The 21,919-nt window shown below is 37.3% G+C and overlaps 2 protein-coding genes across 13 annotated transcripts in view; one reads left to right on the top strand and one right to left on the bottom strand.

Annotated features, from left to right (window-relative positions):
- Window positions 1-7,289, top strand: part of EPB41L2 (erythrocyte membrane protein band 4.1 like 2) — a 107,018-nt gene extending 99,729 nt beyond the window's left edge. For all 12 annotated transcript variants that reach the window (XM_058834140.1, XM_058834131.1, XM_058834139.1 and 9 more), the window contains 4 exons: window positions 314-436; window positions 914-1,012; window positions 3,070-3,150; window positions 7,151-7,289. In XM_058834140.1, coding sequence (XP_058690123.1) covers window positions 314-436; window positions 914-1,012; window positions 3,070-3,150; window positions 7,151-7,258 — 411 coding nt within the window. In that variant the 3' untranslated portion in view covers window positions 7,259-7,289. The remainder of the gene's footprint in view (window positions 1-313; window positions 437-913; window positions 1,013-3,069; window positions 3,151-7,150) is intronic.
- Window positions 7,290-13,650: 6,361 nt separating this feature from the next.
- On the bottom strand, window positions 13,651-20,628 carry SMLR1 (small leucine rich protein 1). The gene is made up of 2 exons (XM_058836735.1): window positions 20,374-20,628; window positions 13,651-17,008 (listed from the first exon to the last, which is right to left on the bottom strand). The coding sequence occupies exons 1-2, from the start codon at window positions 20,510-20,512 to the stop codon at window positions 16,854-16,856; spliced, it is 294 nt and encodes a 97-aa protein (XP_058692718.1). The 5' UTR covers window positions 20,513-20,628; the 3' UTR covers window positions 13,651-16,853.
- Between the last annotated feature and the right edge of the window lie 1,291 nt (window positions 20,629-21,919).

The raw sequence follows: 21,919 nt of genomic DNA, 5'->3' as shown, positions 1-21,919 counted from the left end.
TTACACATTTTCAATACACGTATTGTAGCTTTGTTTCAGCAGTTGATCTTTGGTATGTGCTGTTGACTGAAACACTGAACTTTGGAAAGGTTTTTAGGAGATTAGATTTTCCTACAATGTAATGGATATCCTAGAGGGCTGATGTATTAATCTTCATTTCATTTTGCTTATTTATTGCATGTTTTTTGTATGGGAAGTCAGTAAAATATTTCTTACTGTTATGCTTTTCTTGAGCTTTTGGTTGTGTTTTCTTGGTCCACTTCCCAAAACTTCTTTTGTCTTTTGAATTTATTGTTTATTTCTTGCATCACAGCCTCCGGTAGTGAAAACAGAGATGGTAACCATTTCAGATGCCACACAGAGAACTGAAATCTCCACTAAAGAAATTCCAATTGTTCAAACAGAAACTAAAACTATCACATATGAATCTTCACAGGTACTGTGACTGGTTTGTTTAAAATCTTATTTTTATTCCAGTTACATAGATCCAAATAGATAATGTCAAAAAATGCTTTTCAAAAGCATATACTTTTTTCCTAGCAGATAAGATTATACTTTGGCTATGAATTAGGTAAGTGAAATGTTACGAAACTATATTATGAAGTTCTTATTTCCTTTTTCTATATAAGGACTTAGTTGTTGCCTGCAGAAGTATAACTGACTTTAATCCAGTTTTGGAAACTTGATTAAAATATCTCATTGCTCCTAAAAGGAACATGTAACTGTGACCATGAATTCTTCATGAGAATGGGCCATAAGAATAGCCTTACCTGACTCTGTGAACTTGGATGGCTTTTATTTAGATTTCACTTCCAGATGAATTAAAGAAAAGGCTAGAAAACTGGCCTTTTCTTCTGGGAAAACAACATTTTTTTAAATGCCAATATACAATAATACCTTTTTTTTCTTGTAGCTTGATGGCAATGCTGTTGGTGATACCGGTGTGCTGGTGAGTGCACAGACAATTACATCAGAGTCCATTTCCACTACCACAACTACACACATCACAAAGGTAAAATATATTTCATGTCTTTCTTAATTAAAAAAGACACCAGACCCTCAAACCACAATTTTACATGAAGTTTCTTGTAGATCTGCTAATTCGTTGAGGAAAACTAACTTGAAATGGAAGAGATTTATTCCAGGCATGTGTGAGAGTTAAATCTTTCTGTACAGATTTTGAAGACAGAAGTCCTAATGAAGAAGTAGGAATATCTGGGAATAGGACATGGAAAAGGGGGAAAAATATGCTTAGTTGTTTTTCAGTAGTTCATATAGGTGTTTTTTCAGTGTTTGACAAATGAGTATGTAACTAAATTTTTACAGCTTCAGACCTGTCCTCACCCACTGATATCCTGCAGAATCTTTGCTAGTGTAACTAACTTGTCTGAGGTCCACTGGAGCCCTGCTGATGGCACCATGATGAACTGAAACAATGTTTCCCAGACTTTGTGTTGATTGTCCTTATGCTTCTAGGTTTAGGGTATATTTAAAAACAGAACATTCTGTTCTATTACTTTACAAGCGTGTTTGGGTGCTGAATGATTTCCTCTGCAATCCATGCTTGAAAAGGAAAGGAAAACTCAGTGTTAACAGGGCATCACATCTGTTTCATGGAAAGCATGAAACATTGCATGTTTCATTTGTGTGTTAGAACTACCAAAGCGTAATGATGATTATTGTTATTGCTAGTTTAAGTAAATATTTGTCAAATTTTAGGCATGCCTAAACAACACAGTTTTCAGCTCCTCTTTGAACTCTTAGCTCCTTTTTCTAAGACAATTGTAGAAAGGATTGTTTAGGGTAAAGAAAAATGGAAGAGGGAAACAAAAGCATGAATTCAGGATTCCCCCCCTAAGATACAGAAGTTTTACAACATGATGGAATTGAGCAATAATTTACTGCTCACCGGATATATTTTCTAAAGACTGAAATATTCTGAAGATTGAAAGTCATATGCACAAAATGATAGTGGAAGAATAATATTGGAAAGTGAGTCACAAGAAATAAAGTAAGCTTAGAATTAAAAATGCATATGTTAAAAATGCATTTGTTATAAAGCCTACTCAACAGATCCTTTTCAGACTTCAGCTCCTTTTTGGAATCATTAAGCCACCACCATTTTAGGAAAAAAAAAATCTTTATTCAATTAATTGAACCACAGTTTTGACAGGAAGTGTGCATTTTCTTGTCAAGTTCAGATGTCAAATAGTCTTGCTTCTTGGAAGGAACAATTAAACAAAATGGTTTCAGTCTTGTCTTCTACTGAAAAATTACTGGAATTACCATGATGCAGCAGATCTGTATCTTTTTTGAATTGATGATAAGCCATCAGTAGCAAGATTGTTTGAATTTCCTAAGTTGACTTTCGATTTTACATTGGAAAGTGTTAATTACTGGTAAAGGGACCTTCCAAAATAGTTTTAATACTCTAACGGCATTCTTAAGAGTGTCTTCTTGGCTCTTTCCTAATATGGTCAGTGTATCTTTAGTAGTTTATTCTTTTCTCATACATAGGTTGATTTAAAAGGCAGATAACATTATTTATGTGAGAATTTTTTTATAAGCTTAAGTGTTTTAATCATTAGAATAAGAAGTGAAGAAAAAAAGCACAAAACTGTTCAGCAGGGTGAAATATGTTGAAAATATCTGATGAAGGTCCTTGAAGGACAGAACTGAAAACCAGATCATCTTTGTATTTAGTGCCATAGGATTATGATTGTGGAGAGGTCCATGATTGATGGGTTGTAATAAAAGAAAAGACTCCTGGATTTTCTGTGTTGCCAGATTTATATGGTGGAAGAAGCTGGAATTAGTTTGCCAAACATGGGCTTCAGTAAAAGGAGTCATTTTCTATTGCTTGATTTTTATCAAGTTTAGCAATTGTTAGAAGGTGACCAACTGCATAGCTGAAAAAGGAGAGGATGGTTTACCACTGAACACATTTACTACTAATTGCAACTCAGACACAAAAATCTATTTGCTTCAGTGCAACAGAAGGTTGTGCTTTGTGGAAATATGGAATAATTACAGGAATGTTTTTCTGTTTGTTTTTTCTGACATCTGCAGATGGTGAAAGGTGGAGTATCAGAAACAAGAATTGAGAAGCGCATTGTCATTACTGGAGATGCAGATATTGACCATGATGAGGTGAGTATGCAAACTTAACAAAGTGTGGGTTTTGTAGTCTGGTGAGATCTAGATGATGTTTCAGAAATCTGAAGTAAGAGAAAAGTAGAAAAATTAAATAAATAGTTGCGTTTTGCTATTAAGAAGCCTTTTGAATATATGTGAAAGAAAAACAGCATTTGTAAATTTGCATCACAGATCATGTGAATGGATTTTTGCTACTTTTAGAGGGATTACTTTTTTGGAGGAGACCCAGTTTATTTAGTGCAGCTTTTGTACTGGGAGGAAAAACATTACTGAAATAATCTTCTTTTGATACGCTGACCTGGATAGATGGGAGTCTCTACTGCATTGTTTCAGCAACATCTGAATGCAGCACTCATTTTGATTGAAAACTTTGAAATACATTAGAACATTAACTACTTGAATTTAAAATTTGTTTTTGCCAGTATTTGTAGAATTATGTGTAACAAAAGTAATTGTTGATCTGCTGTTATTATATTTACCTTTTATCTCCCATCAGTACTAAATCAGTATTTTATGATATCTTAGAAACTGAGGTTAAAATCACTTCTATGTGCCCAATTAATAAGGCTGAATTTTTTGCACTACACAGGAAAATAATTGTGAAAATTCAATTTTTGTCTTTGTAGTGATGATTACACAGGGGTTATTATATCTAAGAAACTATAGTAGCAATGGCAGTCAACAGTCATTGGTTAATACAAATGGAAAAGCCTGCCTTGCGGTGAATAAATTTCTAACTTTGTGCAGGCTTCACAAATCAGCATAACAGGGCTCAGTTTAACTTATGAATTGTAATATATAGAGAGTTTTCAAGAAATTTATTTTCACATTTTGATTTGTGTCCAGAAAGTGTCTTTTGACAAGTTGAATCTCTTCTTGAAATTTGTAATTAAATGACAGGGCTGCTTAGTGTCAGGCATGGATGGCTCTTTTTTGCCTTGACACACGTTCAGTACACTTCAAGTGTCTGGAAAGGTCACAAAATATCTTTAGTGCACCAGACAATTCTCAAAGCCCTTCTTTAATTTGGGATATGTGAATAATGAAGTAAAAAATGAAATTATAAAAAAGGAAGTACAAAATACAATTTTAATCACTGAACTTTAAAACAGCAGTGAGCAGCTTTTAAGAGATTTAAGAAATATATACCTTTTTTTGAGTATGGAGCTTCTGAAATGCCCAAAATACATGCTAGATGTTTTTTTATTTTGTCTATTAGCTCCCTATATCATTGAAATAGTTTTCAATAGGAAAACAATATTTCACTTTGGAGTTGCAGAATACAAATGTTTGTATTACTTGTTGTAATTTACCAGTTAAAGTCTTAGGGTTTTTTAATTTTTTATGCTTTGATTGCTAAAAAACAGCAAATATCAGTATTTTACCAATGCACATTGTGTCCTGCACATATTCCCTATACCAATGCACATCATGTGTCCTGTACATATTCCCTTAATAGGATTTCAAATTCAGTGTCACATAATAGTTAGGGTGTCTAATTGCTAGTGTTTTCAATCTCTCTTTAGAGTTAGTTATTTCTTTTCTCAATACCTGTAGCTAGCTCAGGAAATAAGTCACTTTTCTAAATTAAGATGAACTTTTTTGTTGCATTATATTTTTCTTGCTCCTAGTATTTTGGGGGCTTTTTAGTTGCATTTGGTACTAAGGTGAACAGGTGAATTGTTGCTTCTGAATACCTTCCTCTGTTTTCTGTTTTTTTCTTATGTTGGTGTCGTGGTTTTAAACCAGTAACTAACAAAAAAAATTGCTTATTTCTTGCTGTGAGATATGGATTAGAACAAGAGCAAAACAGGCACAAAACTTAAAAGGAATAAAGAAAGTTTATTAACAAACTACAATAATAAGAACACCAGAATAAACTTCCAGAAAAACCTTTTCATCTCTTACTACTCACCATTCTTTTGTTCACATGACAACAGAGACAAAAACTTTAGAACTTTGATGGTTTAAACAGTCCCAATTCCTTCTACAGTCTTTTCACCAGTCTTTGTAGAGAAACAGAAGTCTCTTTCTGTTAATTTATGGAGTTTCTCACAAGAAAACTATTTTTGTTATAGTTTTCCTTTTCCCTGATATCAGCTGCCCAGAGCTGCTGTTATCAGAGCCCACTCCTCCCATTCCACATCACTCTGAGGTGTGTATGGGTCATGAGTTTAGGGATGGCATTTTAAGGATGAGTTATTCAAAAGCAAAAGCCTTCTTCATCTGTTTCTGTGAGCTTCACCAGAAAACAGTTTTTCTCATTGCCCCCCCAAGGCTTCCAATTTTCGCTTTACTGTTTCCAGCACTTCACTATATCACAATCACTCTACTTTTTACTCAAATTTTACACTTTGAACACTCTATTCCTCCCCATACTCCGTCATGAATTAAAGGAGTTCTTTTCACGACTTCATTGTCCATCTCCATAGTTTTAACAGAAAAATATTTCATCTTAATCAAAGCATCTTCTTAATTCTTTACCTTCCGTGAAGCTTTTCTTTCTTGTCACTGATAGTTTATAAAGTCTCTTTTCATGTTGATCACTCTCTTTTTCTCTCTCTGGATAAAAAGATTAATCTGCAAGTCTCATCTGGGTAATGAAAGAGTTAAAATCTTGCCCAGGCTTTTGTAGATAGTTCTGTGGCCTCGGCCAGTGCAGGAGCTGGAGCCGTCTGCGATAGAAAGTTCTTCATAGCTGCTCTGGAGAGTGTGGTCACTGTCTCTGCTTGCTGTAGGTTCAGAGCCCCTTTCTTTCTTTACTTGGCAATTTCTGGTAAATTCCATCACGGCAAAACCTGCAGCCGAGCCAGGAACTGGCCCGGCCCGGCCAGGGCTCGGGGCAAGCTCCCGCAGGCCCCATCTCCCGGCCGGGAGAACGGCAGGCCCAGCCCAGTCCCTGCCCGGCTGCATGGTCTGGGCAGAGAGCGAAAGGCCGGAGCTCTGCTACCTTTCACAGCCAGGAAACAAAGAGAGCAAGAGAGCTCTGGTTTTACACTTTAAGGTGGCGTTCACAAGTTGATCCCACTTTTCAATGGCCAAAACTGCTGTCAGTTCTCAGCAATGACCGATAATTGGTCAGGAGAAAAGACTCCAGGCAGTCCCCAGCAACTTCAACTTCCTTAAAGGTAAAGTAACTCCATGACAGTTGGGTTCCAGCAGTAATGCAGCTCACTGAAATAAGATGTGTGCTAAGATGTGGGCAAGAAAGAGAAGGTCCCAGGTGCTGTTTCACCTGTGATGATTCAGGGAATGTTCTTATTTGGTTGACTATGATATAAAGTAAAATACTACATTTAAGTTGGAAGGGACCTATGATGGTCATCTGATCCAACTGGGTATATTGGTACATTTCTTAAGATGATAACATTTCTTGAAATGGGCAGTGATTATAAGCAACTGAATGATACTTGCAATTTATACTTCCCTGAATTAAGCTAGAGATATTTCTCTTAAACTAGTACAAGGAGAAAAATGGGATTCTTGTGCTGAGAAATTTCTGTTATGAGCTTATTGCAGAGTTACAGTACCATACTTACTATACTATTCCAAAGTATCTTTCTGTTTTGTTCAGGAAACTGAAGGGCACTCTCGTTTTTCTGTACTATCTTATACTCTTGCTAAGGTATTACTTGTTAGATCTTTTGCAAAAGTTGAGAAAATTCTGAGATCTAGAAATACTTTCTTTCTCTAAGATGAGCTAGGAAGTTATCTTACAGCTTTACGGTTGTTACTTCCTGGAAATCTTGGTATATTTTTAACATGGTGGGGTTTTTTTGTTGGCTCTTTTTTTTTTTCTTTCATTTGGGTTTTGTGTTTGGGGAGTTGGTTTGGTTTGGGGGTTGGTTGGCTTTTTTTACCTTTGATCTCAAGTTCAGGAATTTACAGTTCTGCAAAATTTTAACCAAATTTTCCGAAGGTACTCTCCTATTCTCTGGCTCCACATGAATGCCTTTTTGGTCTCCTTGAGTCCTTATTTCAAATGCATTTGCAGGCCCTGGCACAGGCAATCAAAGAAGCCAAAGAACAGCACCCTGATATGTCTGTGACAAGAGTGGTGGTGCACAAAGAAACTGAACTTGCTGAGGAAGATGAAGACTAAAATGAAAAATGCTCTCAAGCAAATACATCAGGTAAGCTTGTGTATATAATTAACACAGGAAAACGTGGCATCAGTTTTCTGTTGCATTCATGTCTTTTCATCTGAAATATATGGGTCATCTTTAAGATAGGCATTCACAGAAGGGTGAGTTTAAACAGGTGCTAATAGAAGACTATTAGTGTAAGAATGTTTGTCTTGGGTCTAATCTGACGTTAATTTCAGTTGCAAATGTTCCCTATATAAATCTCCCAGTTTTGTCACAGGACTCTCATGGCATTTTCTACAATGTTTTGTCAGGTTGTTATAGTTTATATTGAAGTGAGTTTGGGCTATTTCTGCAAAATATGAACAATGTCACACTTTTCTATTAACCTGCACAATTATAGTTCTTGCCTAACATCTTGCTTGTTTAGTGAGAAGACTGTGTAGTTTCCAGTAGTGAAAGGACACACTTGGACATTTGAGTTTAATCAGCTTATCCTTAATCTTAAACACACTGAAATTTTTGGCCTTTTATCACTTTCCCAGGCAAGAAGGTAAATGTATTGGAAGCTTGAGTTCAAAGCCTTTTATTAGTTGAAAAAGCTGTTTGAAGTCTTGTTAGTTTATTAGACCCTCTGTTCTAGGTTGAGAAAAAAAAAAGAAAAAACCACAATACGGTTTTCCTTCATGTATTCAATAGGAAGATCAGGATGAGCACTGAATAAATCTGCTCTTGCACTCATTATAGGCTAATGTCTTAATGCTCGGTGACCATTTGGGGGTGTAAAGCTTCAGATTTCCTGTGCTTGTCATGCTGCTGGTATGAGATTCAAGCTTCAGGTTTTTTCAAACTTGATGGTTTTGTTAATGGTAGACTTAGATTCAAGAAAAGGGTTTTGTTACTGGTTAAATGGTTATATCAGTGGGAGAGATTTATAAAGAAATTACATTTAAAAACCAGTGGTTTAAGCCTTCATTAAGACATCTGATTTTTTACTGACCAGCCTCTGTATTTAGCTAGAAGAGCAGCACTATTATTGGAACATCTCAAGAAAGAAAATTATTTTAGTACAACTTCAGTCTTTTAATATGCACTTTGATCAATGTTGATGTAGGGGGAGACAAGGTAAAAGAAATACATTTTATATATTTTAAAGAAATGAGAGTAGTCATGATTCTTATTTCCCCGGTTCAGTATTTTAAACAATGGTGGTTGTGGCCCATGGACAAGAGACTTCTATGTCCTGTGCAGGCTGGCATTCTGCTAGTATTGAACAAAATTCTTTACCCAAGGAAACTACCCATTATAAATTACAGCCTGCAGCTTTAGCTGAGTTGAACACAGACATGAAGTGCCAGGAATATATGAAAAATGAGATACTGACTTGATTTCAAATGTGATGTAAGCTACTAGAGGGGAGGATATTTTTCACATAATCCTAATAATTTGTCATGTTAAAAAGATCCATTTTATTGCTGTGCCTGAATTTCCTAAAAGCTGAAGATTTGACTGTTGAGTATCACTTCTGGGGTCCAGAAGAGAAAAGATTCAAGGATCAGTTGAGGGGATATGAAGTGCATCTATTGAATGCTGTTCCATGGAGCATGACCTTTATCAAGGAATGGGACTCTTCTTGTGCCATTCTGATCAGATGCATATTTGCAGCTGAAAGACATAGACTAAAGCCTTAGTTTATTTCATCTACCTACGAGTGTCTCTTTTCTTAAATCTGGATAGTAGTGGGGGTGCCTGTGTGTGGCTGAGGGAGAGCTAATATCCATTGCCAGCTGTTGACATGGATATGGTCGGTTAAGAGGCTGCCCATGGTGGGGTATTGGGGTGAGAGTTTTTCTTATCTGCTGGCAGAATTGTTGGATCTCATCACCGTATGCATAACTCTTCTGAGAGGTTGTCCTGAACTCCTGCTGTGTGCAGTGCTGCATAGAGCAGCAATGTTGAATGCCATGGAGAATACGAGGATGAGAGTAGGATGGCTTGCCCTCTGCCTGCAGGCAGGAAGTTTATCCACCTTCTCTGTCAAAGTGCTTCCAATTGCCCTTCCTGACTTCATACAGGTTGCACTAGGACTATGATGTTTGTTTTGGTCATGTGTGTTTAGACAGGATTTTCTGGCTAGTTTTCCTCTGAGCTTTTCAGCATATAAGTTTACATAATTTTTCAGGATGTGAAACGCAGTAGAACTAAGTTTGGGTTGCCTCCAGAAAATTTCTTCAGATTTGGTCAGATTATTGTGTGTTTGAAAAAGAAAATAATAATTTTTGTTCATAAATGTACAAGCCAGGACAAAACATTTGTAGCATTAATACTTTTAAAAATTATTTTCACATTAGATAATGCTAGAAACCAAAAAAACCCAATGCAGGTGGGGTTGCCTGTGAGGGACATTTGGGAAATGACCCAAAAATAAGAATCACTGCATAAATGTCTGTTTTTTCATTGTACCTTTATTTCAGCGTTCAGTTGGGTTTGTTTCGTGGCTTTGTTGCTTAGTGACACTGAAAATGAGTATAACATGTATGCTCCAACTTTGGTTCAAAAGCACAGGAGAGGACAGAGAACTGTACTGAACTGTGGGAAGGGGGGGGTGTTGATGAGTCCCCACATGACTCACATAAATGTTCTAGAAGGCCTGGAAAAATGCACGTCACTTTTGTGAGAGCTGTTTGCAGTAAGGAGAATGCCTGTGCTCTGGGTGATTTCACTGGTCCCTTGGTACACAGCAACATTAAACATGCACACTCAAACCACCACTTGCATATTTTCAGCACTTCCATCACAGGATCTAAGGTAGAAGGATACACTGAGAGAGCAGAACAGATGGTTTGGATTTGCAGGATTTTACTATGTGTTACCATCACATTTTGCATTCATTATTAATCAGTGTGAATTTAAAGGTCTTGGGAGCAGAGATTGCCTCTTCTCTTACATGTGTGTAGAAAGTGCCAGCTTCTTCATGCTACCTTAATCCTGAATCAGTGTTCAACACGATCCATCCTATAGAAGTAATTACATCTTTTTAGAGGGGTCTGGGTTGTGGGAGGAAAAAATTATCTTGGCAGGTTTGCACCACATTTCTACATTAGTGATGAGCTGCAAAGTCGATTCTGTTCTTTCATCAAGTATTTAACTACTTTGTAAAAATTTTATTCAGGGGAAAACATTCAAAGAATTCCTTCCATTGTGTGAGGAAGTTTTTTTTCTTTTTCATTTTTGACAAACATATACATTGTTGTTTGCAAAGGACTGGAGTGTGTCAGATGTTGTTGTCTGAGTTTGCCAGTTCCTTTATAGGTTCCTCAGTGCTTGTGAGAGAATAAAAGAGGACTTTTCTCCATGCTACTTTTGTGTCAGACCTCAAGATTTGTTTGACTAACGATGCCTTTCAGTTAAACCTTAGGGAAAAAATTTAGTCATATAAACAAAAGAAAACCACCTGAAGTGCCTTGAATATCTGTCAAGAGCCTGTTGCTCTCCTGTGCTAAGGCAATGAAGTCATGCAATGAATTTTGCATAGTTGTTTCTGAGGCGATGAAAGCTCTGATGACTACAACAGTATTTTTTTGTCTAGACTTGTTTTCTCTAATAAAAGTAAAAGATACTGCATTCTGATTCTGAAGGATTACTGAATTGAACAAGTACCTTCCTTTTTTATTTATGCTCTAGGTTGTGGATTAATTTTTTCAGTAAACTGTGCAAGTGACTGCAATTGTAATAACATGGGAATTTTGGGATGGGAAAAAAATGTTCTAAAGAAAGATGAGTACTTGGAGAAAGTGTAGTACTGTTTGCCTAATGAAAGAAGAGGGTTTTAGTCAATGCAATATTTTTTTAATGAAAAATGAAAAATTTTTAATGAAACCTTCCCTTCCTGTAAAAAAAACAAAGACCCCTGCATAGAGAAAATTACTTTCTGACTCTGATGTGACATTCACACAGTAAATGTTACAAATGCTTATGTAACCTTCCACAACGTTTTTTTCTTCCAGAAATAAAAATGTCACTGACCACGAAGAACTGTAGTCATTCCAAGTCATCATGACTCCACTGAATCCACCAGGCCTAGCAACGATGACCAGTTGTTCACGACTTAAATGCCAATACCAAACTCCATTTTAACATCTTTGGTCTATATTCCCTTAGAGTATTTCTTGTTTATTTTTATAACCACTTCTTAACAATCTTAGAGTTTTGGTTTTTTTAAATGAAGTTCTAGAGGGTATGATCTTCTTTTGCACAAATACCAGTATTTTTGAAACTGATTCTTAATTATATGAAAGTGAACAAAAGAAGTCTGGAAATCATTGTTCACTGGAGAAGGTGGTAATTGTGCAGGAAGGAGGATCTTTACTAATTTAGATATAGTTTTTTTCAGATATTTCAAGTGAAATCTCTTACTGGAGTAATTTACAGAATTTTTTTCAGATTATTCAGGTAAATATATAATATCACATAACGAAGTTTTTTATAAAAATAAAACATTTGCTAAAATTTGAAAAAGTATATTTCTTTGAATAAATTTTATACTGGTATCTCTGTAACTCTTTCTTTTCCAAGGTTCTCCTCTCTGCGGAGCAGAGATGGTGTGGCAGTCTGTAGAGGAGAAGGAGTTGCAGACAGATTTCTTCTGACTGAGCACTGTGTTCTTTTTGCACTTTGGTGCCAATGCTCAACTTTTTGCAGACTTTTTGCTGTCTGCAGCATTCCAGACAAGGAAAGAAGGAAGAACAAAATATCTTTCTCTTTTTCCAACAAGAGATGATCTAGGCAGCTTAAAACCGTAGTGCTTTTTTTTCTTACTGTGTCCCAGTTTCAATACTTCCATTATTTGGATACATGTGTAGAATGCTTGCTTGCTATTAAACCTCACTGTGTCTCCATGTTAGAACTGACATTTCTGTTACAGAGAAGGTATATGTTTCACTTGCTTCCTCTAATGGTTATTGCAGGTTTTTAGGCTACTGAATAAAAGGTGTAAGATGGACTCCACTCATAAAGTAATAAGAGAGTACCATCAGTTGAGACTGCCATGGCAAAAACCTGTTAATTATATTGGGGTTTATTTTTAATTTGTTCTTGCAGGGGGGGGTTGTTTGTTTGGGTTTTTTTTTGCTGTTGACTCTGTGTATAGTTAAAATGCCAAATTAGATTTATAGTAGCTTGAAGTTGTATTAAGTGATATTTTGCTTTCTGTAATTCTGTTATAAAATAAAGTTGTTTATTCTCTGTATGACTTTTGGCACTCGTACATAAGCTTGGAGGATATTTGAAATGAGCATATTACTTCTGGGAACTGTAACTCTAGAGGTCACAGAACCTTGAAAAACAGGGATTAGTGCAAATGGTCTGCAGGGCTGCCAGAAGGGTGGCACGATTGCCTAGTACTGAAGTACCAGGGTTTTTTAAACATCTTCTAATAAACCTCCTGATTTCTGTAGTTTAGAGAAATCTTCAGCTGCTAGAACAAAGGAGATTTTAACATCACTGTGGAAGTTGAAATGTCCCTCAGTCTTCAAGTGGCTCTACTGAGTTCATTGAGATATGATCTACTGTGGTTTTCAGATAACAAATCATAAAATTTCTCATTACATTCTTCTTCACTTCTGAGCAATGTATTTTTGGTGCTATTCTCAGTTTAGACGGCTGCCATCTGTCAGCAGGCTTGTGTAACAGAAGTTCTGGTTAGCTTTGGCTCTGCATAGTTTGGATAACATATGACAATGGTAACAGAGATGTTAATTTCTGTACATATGTAGGCATTCTCAACTACATCCACATTACCTGGAGAATTAGCAGATAACAGGTAAGCTGCTTTCCTTCAAAGCCAGAGCTGTTCTGCTTTTCAAAAAGGGGAAGAGAATCCAGTCTGATAACACAACACTGCCGCAACACACAAGCAGGAAGGTTGTCAAAGAAGTGGCAAGTTTGGGATATGTAAATGTAGGTCAGAATGGACACACTTGCATTTAGAAGGATGTCTTAGTGGATTTTTCCTACAAAAGTGAAAGAAAAAGCTATATAAAAATCTTTAAGGTATTTTTGATATGTTGTATTATTAGTTGCTGATCTCGTTTGCTGGGAGGAAGGCATATTACTTGAGTTCGTTAATTTTGGATTGGTCTGATTAGACACTAGATCAATATTGGTTTAATTTCAATTGTATTTAATCCTGCAAATATAATATTCTTGAAACAATATTATTTTCACTGAGATATATCTTTCTTCAAATAGTAATAGAACCTTTTGTCAGTGAAAAATTAATAGCATTTTCAGGTCAGCATAGCTTATGCATAGCTGTCACTTGCATTGATTAAATATGTATTAATTGAACAGCCATTGTCATGCAGGAAAACATAAGCCCTAAGTGTCATGCAGAAAAACATAAGTCCTAAAAATAGTCAAGGTTTTTGGATTCAGATTTTATGCATTTATTTAAATATTCTTGAATACTGTGCAATTCTGAAGTCTCATTGTTACCCTTTTATATATAATATATCTACAGCAAAAACTACAACATGCGAAAAAGAAATTGTTCTCAAGGCACTTCACAAGCCAGCTTTATAATACATGGGCAATTTGAAATACAATTACAGTAATTAATTCTGCTCAAATACTTAGAGAAGTGAGTCATGTGAGTCTTACAAAAAAACACTTAATACATCTTCATTTTTAATAATGATAACCTCAGGGTTCATAATAAATGTTGGACTTGTTCACAGATGATTTTGTAGATAAAGCTTTTGTGAAGAGCAAGCATGCAACTCCAATGAAAAACTTTAAACAAAAGATTTATTGCTCAAAGCAATGAGCAACTATAGTACAAAGTGATTCTTGATGTATTCTTCTGTTTGACAGTCAAGCTGAATAGCAACTTTTATTTGGGCCACAGAAGAAATCAAACAGATGGAAAAAAATACTAACTACACCTCTGGAAGGTTTGAAACTTCTGATTTTCATGCTGCTCAGCATTTTGGGGCTTTCATACTGCACTTGAAAAAAAACTAGGGTAGTAATATTAATACAAATTACAAGCATTAGAAATGCTGTGATAATTCCTGTTGTGTTAAAATATTGTTTGGTTTGAGGCAAATCCTACCAGAGTTCTTGGAGGTAAGTCTATATGAATGTCTCTGCTGGGGACAGCTAAGTGACTTAACTCTCCCAGATCTGTCTCTGAGGCTACTGGTCTTTGCCTTGGGGTGTGTGTAACTATGATTACTATATTAGAAAGTAGTACTTACCCAAATATTCTTCCAGTCTTGAGTGATTTTCAAAGACTTACTGGTTTTTATCAGTATTTTTTTGCCTCTGGATTTTTGGCTGCTTTTTAAAAATTTCCTCTGGCAGGCATTTTAACTCTTCGGTGTGTCTCAGGGAAAAAAAGAACCAAAAGCACTTTTGTATCCTTTGAATCTGCCCCTGTTCTAGCATCCTTGGACAGCATCACTGCAGACACTGGAATAAACACCTATTAATCACTCTCTTCAGTCATTCCGCAGCCAAAAGTGGTTTCACAATCCTTTATTACTTTACTATCTCGGTACCTTTCCAGCTTAAATGTTGAGACTTTAAATTTTGTTATGGGAAGCAGTCACAGGCAGGAAGGTTTTAAGTGTGCTTACTGGTTGTAGGTGCAGTGGAATACTAACTTCACATTATTGCTAGAGACAGGAAGGGAGAGGACTCTTCAGTGACACAATAATTGAAGATAAGTTATTTCCTTGCAGTTACTCTCTTCATTTATATTTATATAATGCTTGTATAATTTATCTAGATAAAGGTGTCTTTCTATGGTGTTATTTAAAATATATTTTCCCTTTTTGAAGGAATTACATGGGATACGATGGTGAGTTTCATGCTGGTAGCATGAAAGCATATTTCTTGACACTGTTCAGTAACGGAACAGAAAACAACAAGGCCTGGAATTTTCAATGCATGTTACTAAGTCGTGAATGTCAGATCCTCCTACATGGAAGCAGTTACAGCTCAATAGGCAGTTCTGTCAAAGCCACACAGTGTACGTATGTAGCATTATTTTTGGTATCCGTACCACCATTTTACAATGAAGTGCTGTTTAAGAGTGTTACCACTTCTTGGCATTTCAAATTTCCTCATTCTCAGATGCACTGTAACGTTAACAAAATCAATTTGCATTCTGTATTTTTTCATGTGGTCCTGGCCAGTCTTTCCTTGGGCAATGAGAGAGTGAGTATTTGGGATTCTGTATGTTAGAATTCCTTTAACATCTGATCAATATCCCAGATCACTGCTTTAAGAAGACAGCATCCTTCCTAAATGTAGAACGTAATTCTTTGCAGCAGCTGTCTCAACTTCCCTGCAAAAGATTGTTTGCAATTTGAAACAATTGCCTCTTTACCTGTGCAATGTATTCCATGTTATTTGCACAGATACAAACCAGTGTGATGAATTATGTCTTTTTAAATTTGGGTAATATTAAAATGGGAGAGAGTGTAAGGGTACTTGCTATTTAAATTCTTTTTTTCTCTACAGACTGATAAATTATAGTGGTTTTTTAAACCTGTGGTCATGGCCTCATCAGTATTTCTATAAAATGATTCCAATGAGTTCCTAAAAGTCTGTGAGAACTGAAACTCTGCAAACCACACATAGTCTCAGACAAGGCATTACCACTCTTGCAGGATGGGCAATGACAAACAGCTTTAATGAAAGGTAATTGCAGACAGGGAGAGTAAACACTCAGGACAGTAATGATAGTCACTTCTTATTCCTTGCCAGTTTGGGTTTAAACTTGAGAGTCGGAATCTAGATTAGAGAAGTTAAAAGCCAGTAGTACTTGCAAACAATTTGAGTTGCATTTTTGTGGGCTGTCTGCCACAGGCAGTCTGAGATGCACTAAAAACTGTACAGCTACAGGGGAGCAGGGAGGAAGATTTTTTTTTTAAAGTATGTCAACTGACCTGCCAAAAAGATAACTCCATGCTTATGCAGTATTTTATTTGAAAAAGTCATCCATTTGTCCTTAAAGGAGAATAACAGCTGTTTTGCAGAATACTGACTAAATCTTTCCATGATTTCAAAATTTGGCATTTTCAGTCAGTAGAGAGAAATCCTTTTGTTTCCTGCTACTGTTGTATTTTGCTTCCAAATTCTGTGGAAAGGATACTTTACAAAACCCACACTCTTTCCCAAAGTGTACAAGTTAATAAATGTCAGTTCCCCTTCAAAACCCTTTTCAATTTCCCAGATGTCAGTGCTCGATACCAACTTGTTATTTAGCATCTCAAGGCTGCCTGCCTTGTATGTGCCAGCTCAGCTCTCTCAGGAGCCCCTTATGTCACTTTCTCCTTAGAAAGTCAGGGAGGGGCTGGTGAGTAGGGCGCTGTCCCTCCCCCCAAATCCTGAGTCACGTAGGGGAACCAGCACAGTTCATTGCAGGAGGCCTCTGGTCTCTGCACAAAGGGCTGCTCAGCGCTTGCAAGAACTCTTGGATGTGGCACCAGCTGTTTCATTAGGACAGCAGAACACTGGCTTCTCCTCTCCAGTTTTGTTTTCCTGTGTGGTATTTATTTACAGTGGCATTTATTGTTAAACCTGCAGCGCTGAGTACTGGGTTTAAGCTTGCTTCCTGAGACGTGAAGCTCCTTTAAATGTCCTTGAATTCTTGTATCTGTTCTCCTTTTGTCCGGCTCTCCTGGGTTTCTTCCACTGGCCACGGTGATTCAGGAAGGCATTCCTGGAGTCTTGTGCCATGACCATTTCCTCCTCAACTGAAAAATAATCCAAACAACACAAAAATTCCATAAGACTATGCTGATTTCCTACAATGAGTTTTTATATTTAAGAAAAGAGCTGGCATATATTAAGAACTAATTTTACTAAGGTGAAGGTGTCTAAAGAACAGACTGGTATTAGTTGGCCCATGATTCTAGAGGGAAGTCTGAGTGTGAGTCTGGGGCTGTTACTATGCCCAGTGAAGCGCTAACATGAACTATTGACATCAGCAGAAATGCTCTGTTTCCATTTGCCTCCACAGCTTTCAATCAGAATAAAATCCTTAAGAAACAGCAAAGACGATATTTAGTTTATACTGTCAATTCGTGTTCTACTTTACAGAGCTGTGGCTGTGCTGTGAGAACCTCAAGCTGGCCTGATCCTCCCCATGCTGCCTGTGGTACAGACAGACCAGAAAAATGCTTGCTGCCCTCATAACTGGACATCTTCAGACCACGACAGTGCTGTTGGAGGCTTGGAGATCACTTGAAGAAGGATGGAGAAAGAGAGAAAATCAAAAAAAAAACAATATAAAAATACTTGTCATTGCTAATTGTTCAGGAGAAATGTATGCTGTTTTGTTAGGTGATTTAGTCTTATTCATAAGGTATTTATATATTAATATATTTATTCAGAGCCTTTCTCTTGCTGCACAGAGAAAAATGCTTATTTAACAATAAGCATTGAAGCGAAGCAGCCTTGATTTTAGTAATGAAAAAAGATCACCTTTTTTCCTTTTTTTTTTTTTTTGTTCTGTAGGAGAGAGAGCTTTTGAAGGAGTCTGTTCTCAGGCTTATCTGTGGCTGTTTCTCTCACCTGATGGTCTTAAGCTGAAGCTGGCTCCACTTGCTTGTACAGGGAGAGCTGCTCAGGCTGTTTTGTGTAAGTTGGCTGGAGGCCAAAACAGTAGGTTGGTCTCTGACAGCTCAAGAAAAAGAAGATCCTGGAGACAGAGCATGGAATGCAATCCCCAAAGTATTGAATAGACAGGAATTCATCTCACATCTTCTTAAGAATCCCAGCCAGAACACCTGTGATCTGCAAACTGAATGTTTCCTTTCCTGAGGCATTGGAAACCCAGATGATTCCCTTCAAGCATCCTTCTTGGTTGTGAGAGAGAGAAGCACAGCAGCAATGTTCCTTTGGCAAATTTATCTGCCAACTACCTCATTCACCTCTCTCTTACACCCTTGATTACTGATCTCAGAAAATTTACAAAACCATTGCTTGCTTAAAACTCATTACAAATCTAAAGCTAAAATTTCTGTGCTTTAAGAGAAGCAGAATTTAACATCTGGTGCTGTAGATTATTTACAGACCTGCAGAAAGTACCTAAGGAGGATATGGGTGCTGTGAAAAAAGGCAGGACAGTCTATTTCAGCAGTTGATCATGCATCATGAATGCAAATGTCTATGGGTGTTTTTAGATGGGTTCATCTGGCTTAATGAAAGTATTGTCTGAGCCCCCAGCAAAATACCTGAACTGATGGGATCAGTAGCCCACCTGCTTTTCCTGGCATGCTTCATCCTAGCTGGAATAGAAAAGCGACAGCATCACCAGGTAACAGGGAGTTCAGTAGCAGCTCCCTATGATTTCATAATAACGAATGGCAGACTTACAAATATGAGCACAAAGCTGGTAATTTACTGAAAGAAAAAATCCCTGCTTTTATCTGAAGTCAAATGCAATAATGTCACTAGCTTTCATTTCAACCACTTTCAGGAAAGAAAACTACCCTCTTAGTACTTAGCTTTCCTGTTTCTTCACAGATACTCAATTGCACAATGCTTTGGCATTGCACTGTTTGTTGTTGTTGTTGTTTTATTAGTGTGTGAAAACCAACAGCACCTTGCCCTAAGAATAATCTATAACCCAAGGCAGGGCTGGGTTAGGCATGTGGAGTAGCCTTTCCCTTGCAGATTAATTCAGCATCTGAAAGCACATCTTGAACAGGAAATGTTTGAGTTTTAGCAACCTGAAAGTAACCTGAAGTGTGTGCTCATATGCAAACAAACACCTTTCCTCTGTTAAAGTCTTGGATCTAAATGCCTGGAGATGTTACACAAAACAGGAAGTTAGATTATTTTACATTTCTGGCTGCATCTCACCTTTCTTACGTTAAGTGACCAAATGTTCAGGATAGAGCAAAATCTGAGTGCACAACTTACAGTGTTTGGCCTGTCATCTAAGTGAGATTTCTATCCTGACCTTGCACTGGTGGGTAAATCCTTCTGTTGGGCTGATGCACCCCAGGCCAGCTCGGTGCTCAGCTGATCTGCAGAGCCCCTTGGACAGGACTGGCCCATCTGTCCCAGCCCAGTCTCTGCTGGAGCTGAAACCTGCAGTGGGAGAGTTGGGAAACATTGTCCCAGGCAGGGTTCTCACCAAGCTATATCAAGAACCTCTGCAGTTCACAGAGAAAATCTGAGCTGTCCTCTTAATTCTCCTGACACTCCATATGGAGAAAATGTTTGACAGATAGATAATCTGAGGAACAAGCTCAGCCCAGTGTCAGTGAGGGTGTGCTTTTAAAGAGGAGAAGGAAAGAATGGTTGAGGTCTCTGATCCGAGTGTGCCCTAAGGCTGGCTTTGGCAGCTAGAACCCTGAAACAAGAGCATGTGTTAATCTGCTGCTGTAGCTGGGACCCAAATCTGGAGGGCATGAAGATCATCCATCAAGACTGGATGGTCTCAGGTAGAGGATTTTCCTGACTAAAATAAATTCTCTGCCTGCTACAAGTGTATTCCAGTTAGGCTCTGTGAGCAGTCTTGATTCTCAGTACACAGATGTGTTAGAATCACTGTACATTTGCATTGGGGTGGGTATTTGTTTTGGTTTTACTCAGAAGATAGATTTTTGAAGTGAGTTTAAGCTGGTTTTAAAATAGAAAAAGCAACATGGCAAATGTGCACTTAGGTACAAAGTAGAAGCAAATACATATTTTGAAAGAACACAGACACATACTCGAAGCCCAATTACTTATAGGGTGTAACTGCTGATACCTGTCTCACTGAAGACTGGTACACTGTAAGCACGGAAGAAAATTATCTATACTTTAACTGCCCTTTTATTTTCTTTTTTTTTTCTTTCTGGTTGCCCTTTCTATAATGTAAAACAGTAAAATCTCCTATAGTATAGTATATAAAACTACAACATTTAAAGTGAGGGGTCAATCCAAGTTCTAAATGAATACCAGTAGTGTTTTTCAAACAGAAAGTGGTCTAAAATACAGTACAACTTCATGAAATTGTTTCTGACCACAGTTGTCTTCAGTTTAGTTAATGGTACAAGCCTAAGGTGTCTGTTGAATGAGAAGGTTTGTCCGCCTCCCCAGTCTTTGTCCCCAAGCCCTGACTCACCTTCTCTTAGTTTGATCCTGAAGTAGACAATTAGCAGCAGCAGGAGTAAAGTCACAGGCATAAAGATCCCAGCAAAGAGAACATAACCAGGGAGCTCCCTTACAAACACCGACAATACGTAACCCACTGTCATTTTCATCTCTGGCAACCGTGCCAAGCCAGATCCTTAAGGTCTCCAAGTTTGGACCTTATTTATCCTTTCTTCCTTTTTTCCCTGATGGACATTCTGCCCTTTGCTCAGGCCATTATCTCTTTTTGGACTTTGGTTTGTTTGTGTAGGTCTGTGATCCCAGCAGTACTGGAGTTCACTCACAAAGTTACTCAACAACAAAGTTTAAAAGTGTGTATTGAGGTAATGTGGGGCTTTGCAACCTTTGGATATGTTGGGCTGGGCAGGGCTCAGTATGTGAGACTGCTGCTGCCCTTTGAGCAGTGTGGGTTTTGTCATCTGCCAACACTGTAAAATCCATTCTGAATAATAAGCACCCTCTTCCCAGATATATTATTAATTTTAGAGTAGATCTCAAATGCTCTCTCAGGGTGAAGACCCTGTTGCACATTCCACACAGGCACAGGTGTGCTCTCAACTCCGAAGGGTTTTCAGACCCAACTACAAGGCAAGTGGCAAGAAGAAAGTGACTGTGGTGATGCTGTACTAACAGCATTCTTCCCAAAGAGCAGCTGTGGAACAGAATCTCGGGAAGGTTTCTTTCTTAGCAAAGTTGAAATTGTATGATTTTGAGGGCTGGGGGGTAGATGTGCCAGAGAATTCACGAACCTTTTAAATGACTGAGTAGTTCTGTTTTTCCCATCTAGTCACCAGCCTATGACAAAACTGTGCCTTGCATACGTTGATCTTCTAAATCAATTTTTAAAAAGATGATTAATCATTTTATAGTCCTCTACACCTTCAGGTTCATATTGAGAGCAGTTCTGTCCAAGCATCCAGAGAGATGTACAAGGTTTGCTTCATTAATTGGCTAGGTGGGTAGGCTGAAACCAAGGGGAAATACAGTAGATTTTTAGACTTTCAGGGGAAACAGGTATTTGTGTTCACCTTGTTTTCTTCACCTATTGTTTTCAAGAGGCAAACAACCTCACCTAAAAACTATTTGAAGTTTGTAATTTTTTGAACTGTAAGATATTTGAGAGTCTCTCTTTTTAACAGATGATGTGTATATACATAATATAATGTTTACAGGCAAATTTATTGTTTTCTTAATTACCTGCTGTTATAATTGAAAGAAGCACAAATGTAGTGTGTCTTATTTCTTGCTTATCCTTGTTCAGCTTCAGCTTCTAACCATTATATCTTATTCTGCCTTTTCCTACAAGATGTTTGACCCCATTCATAAAGTGCTTTATGATCTACTGATGAAAAACATGGATTAAAAGCCAGATGGTGAAGATATTAATATTATTATAGGCCCATCTGTTGCTAGATAATTCCTTTCTTGAATAGATACCTGTCAGCTGTGATCAATAAATTCCTTAGACTTTTTTACTTTGTGCATGAAAAGTTAATTCAGTTTTTTTTAGACTATTG

The sequence above is a fragment of the Poecile atricapillus genome, chromosome 3, assembly GCF_030490865.1.
Source record: "Poecile atricapillus isolate bPoeAtr1 chromosome 3, bPoeAtr1.hap1, whole genome shotgun sequence".
Lineage (NCBI taxonomy): Eukaryota > Metazoa > Chordata > Aves > Passeriformes > Paridae > Poecile > Poecile atricapillus.
This window is presented reverse-complemented; position numbering and strand designations above follow the sequence as displayed.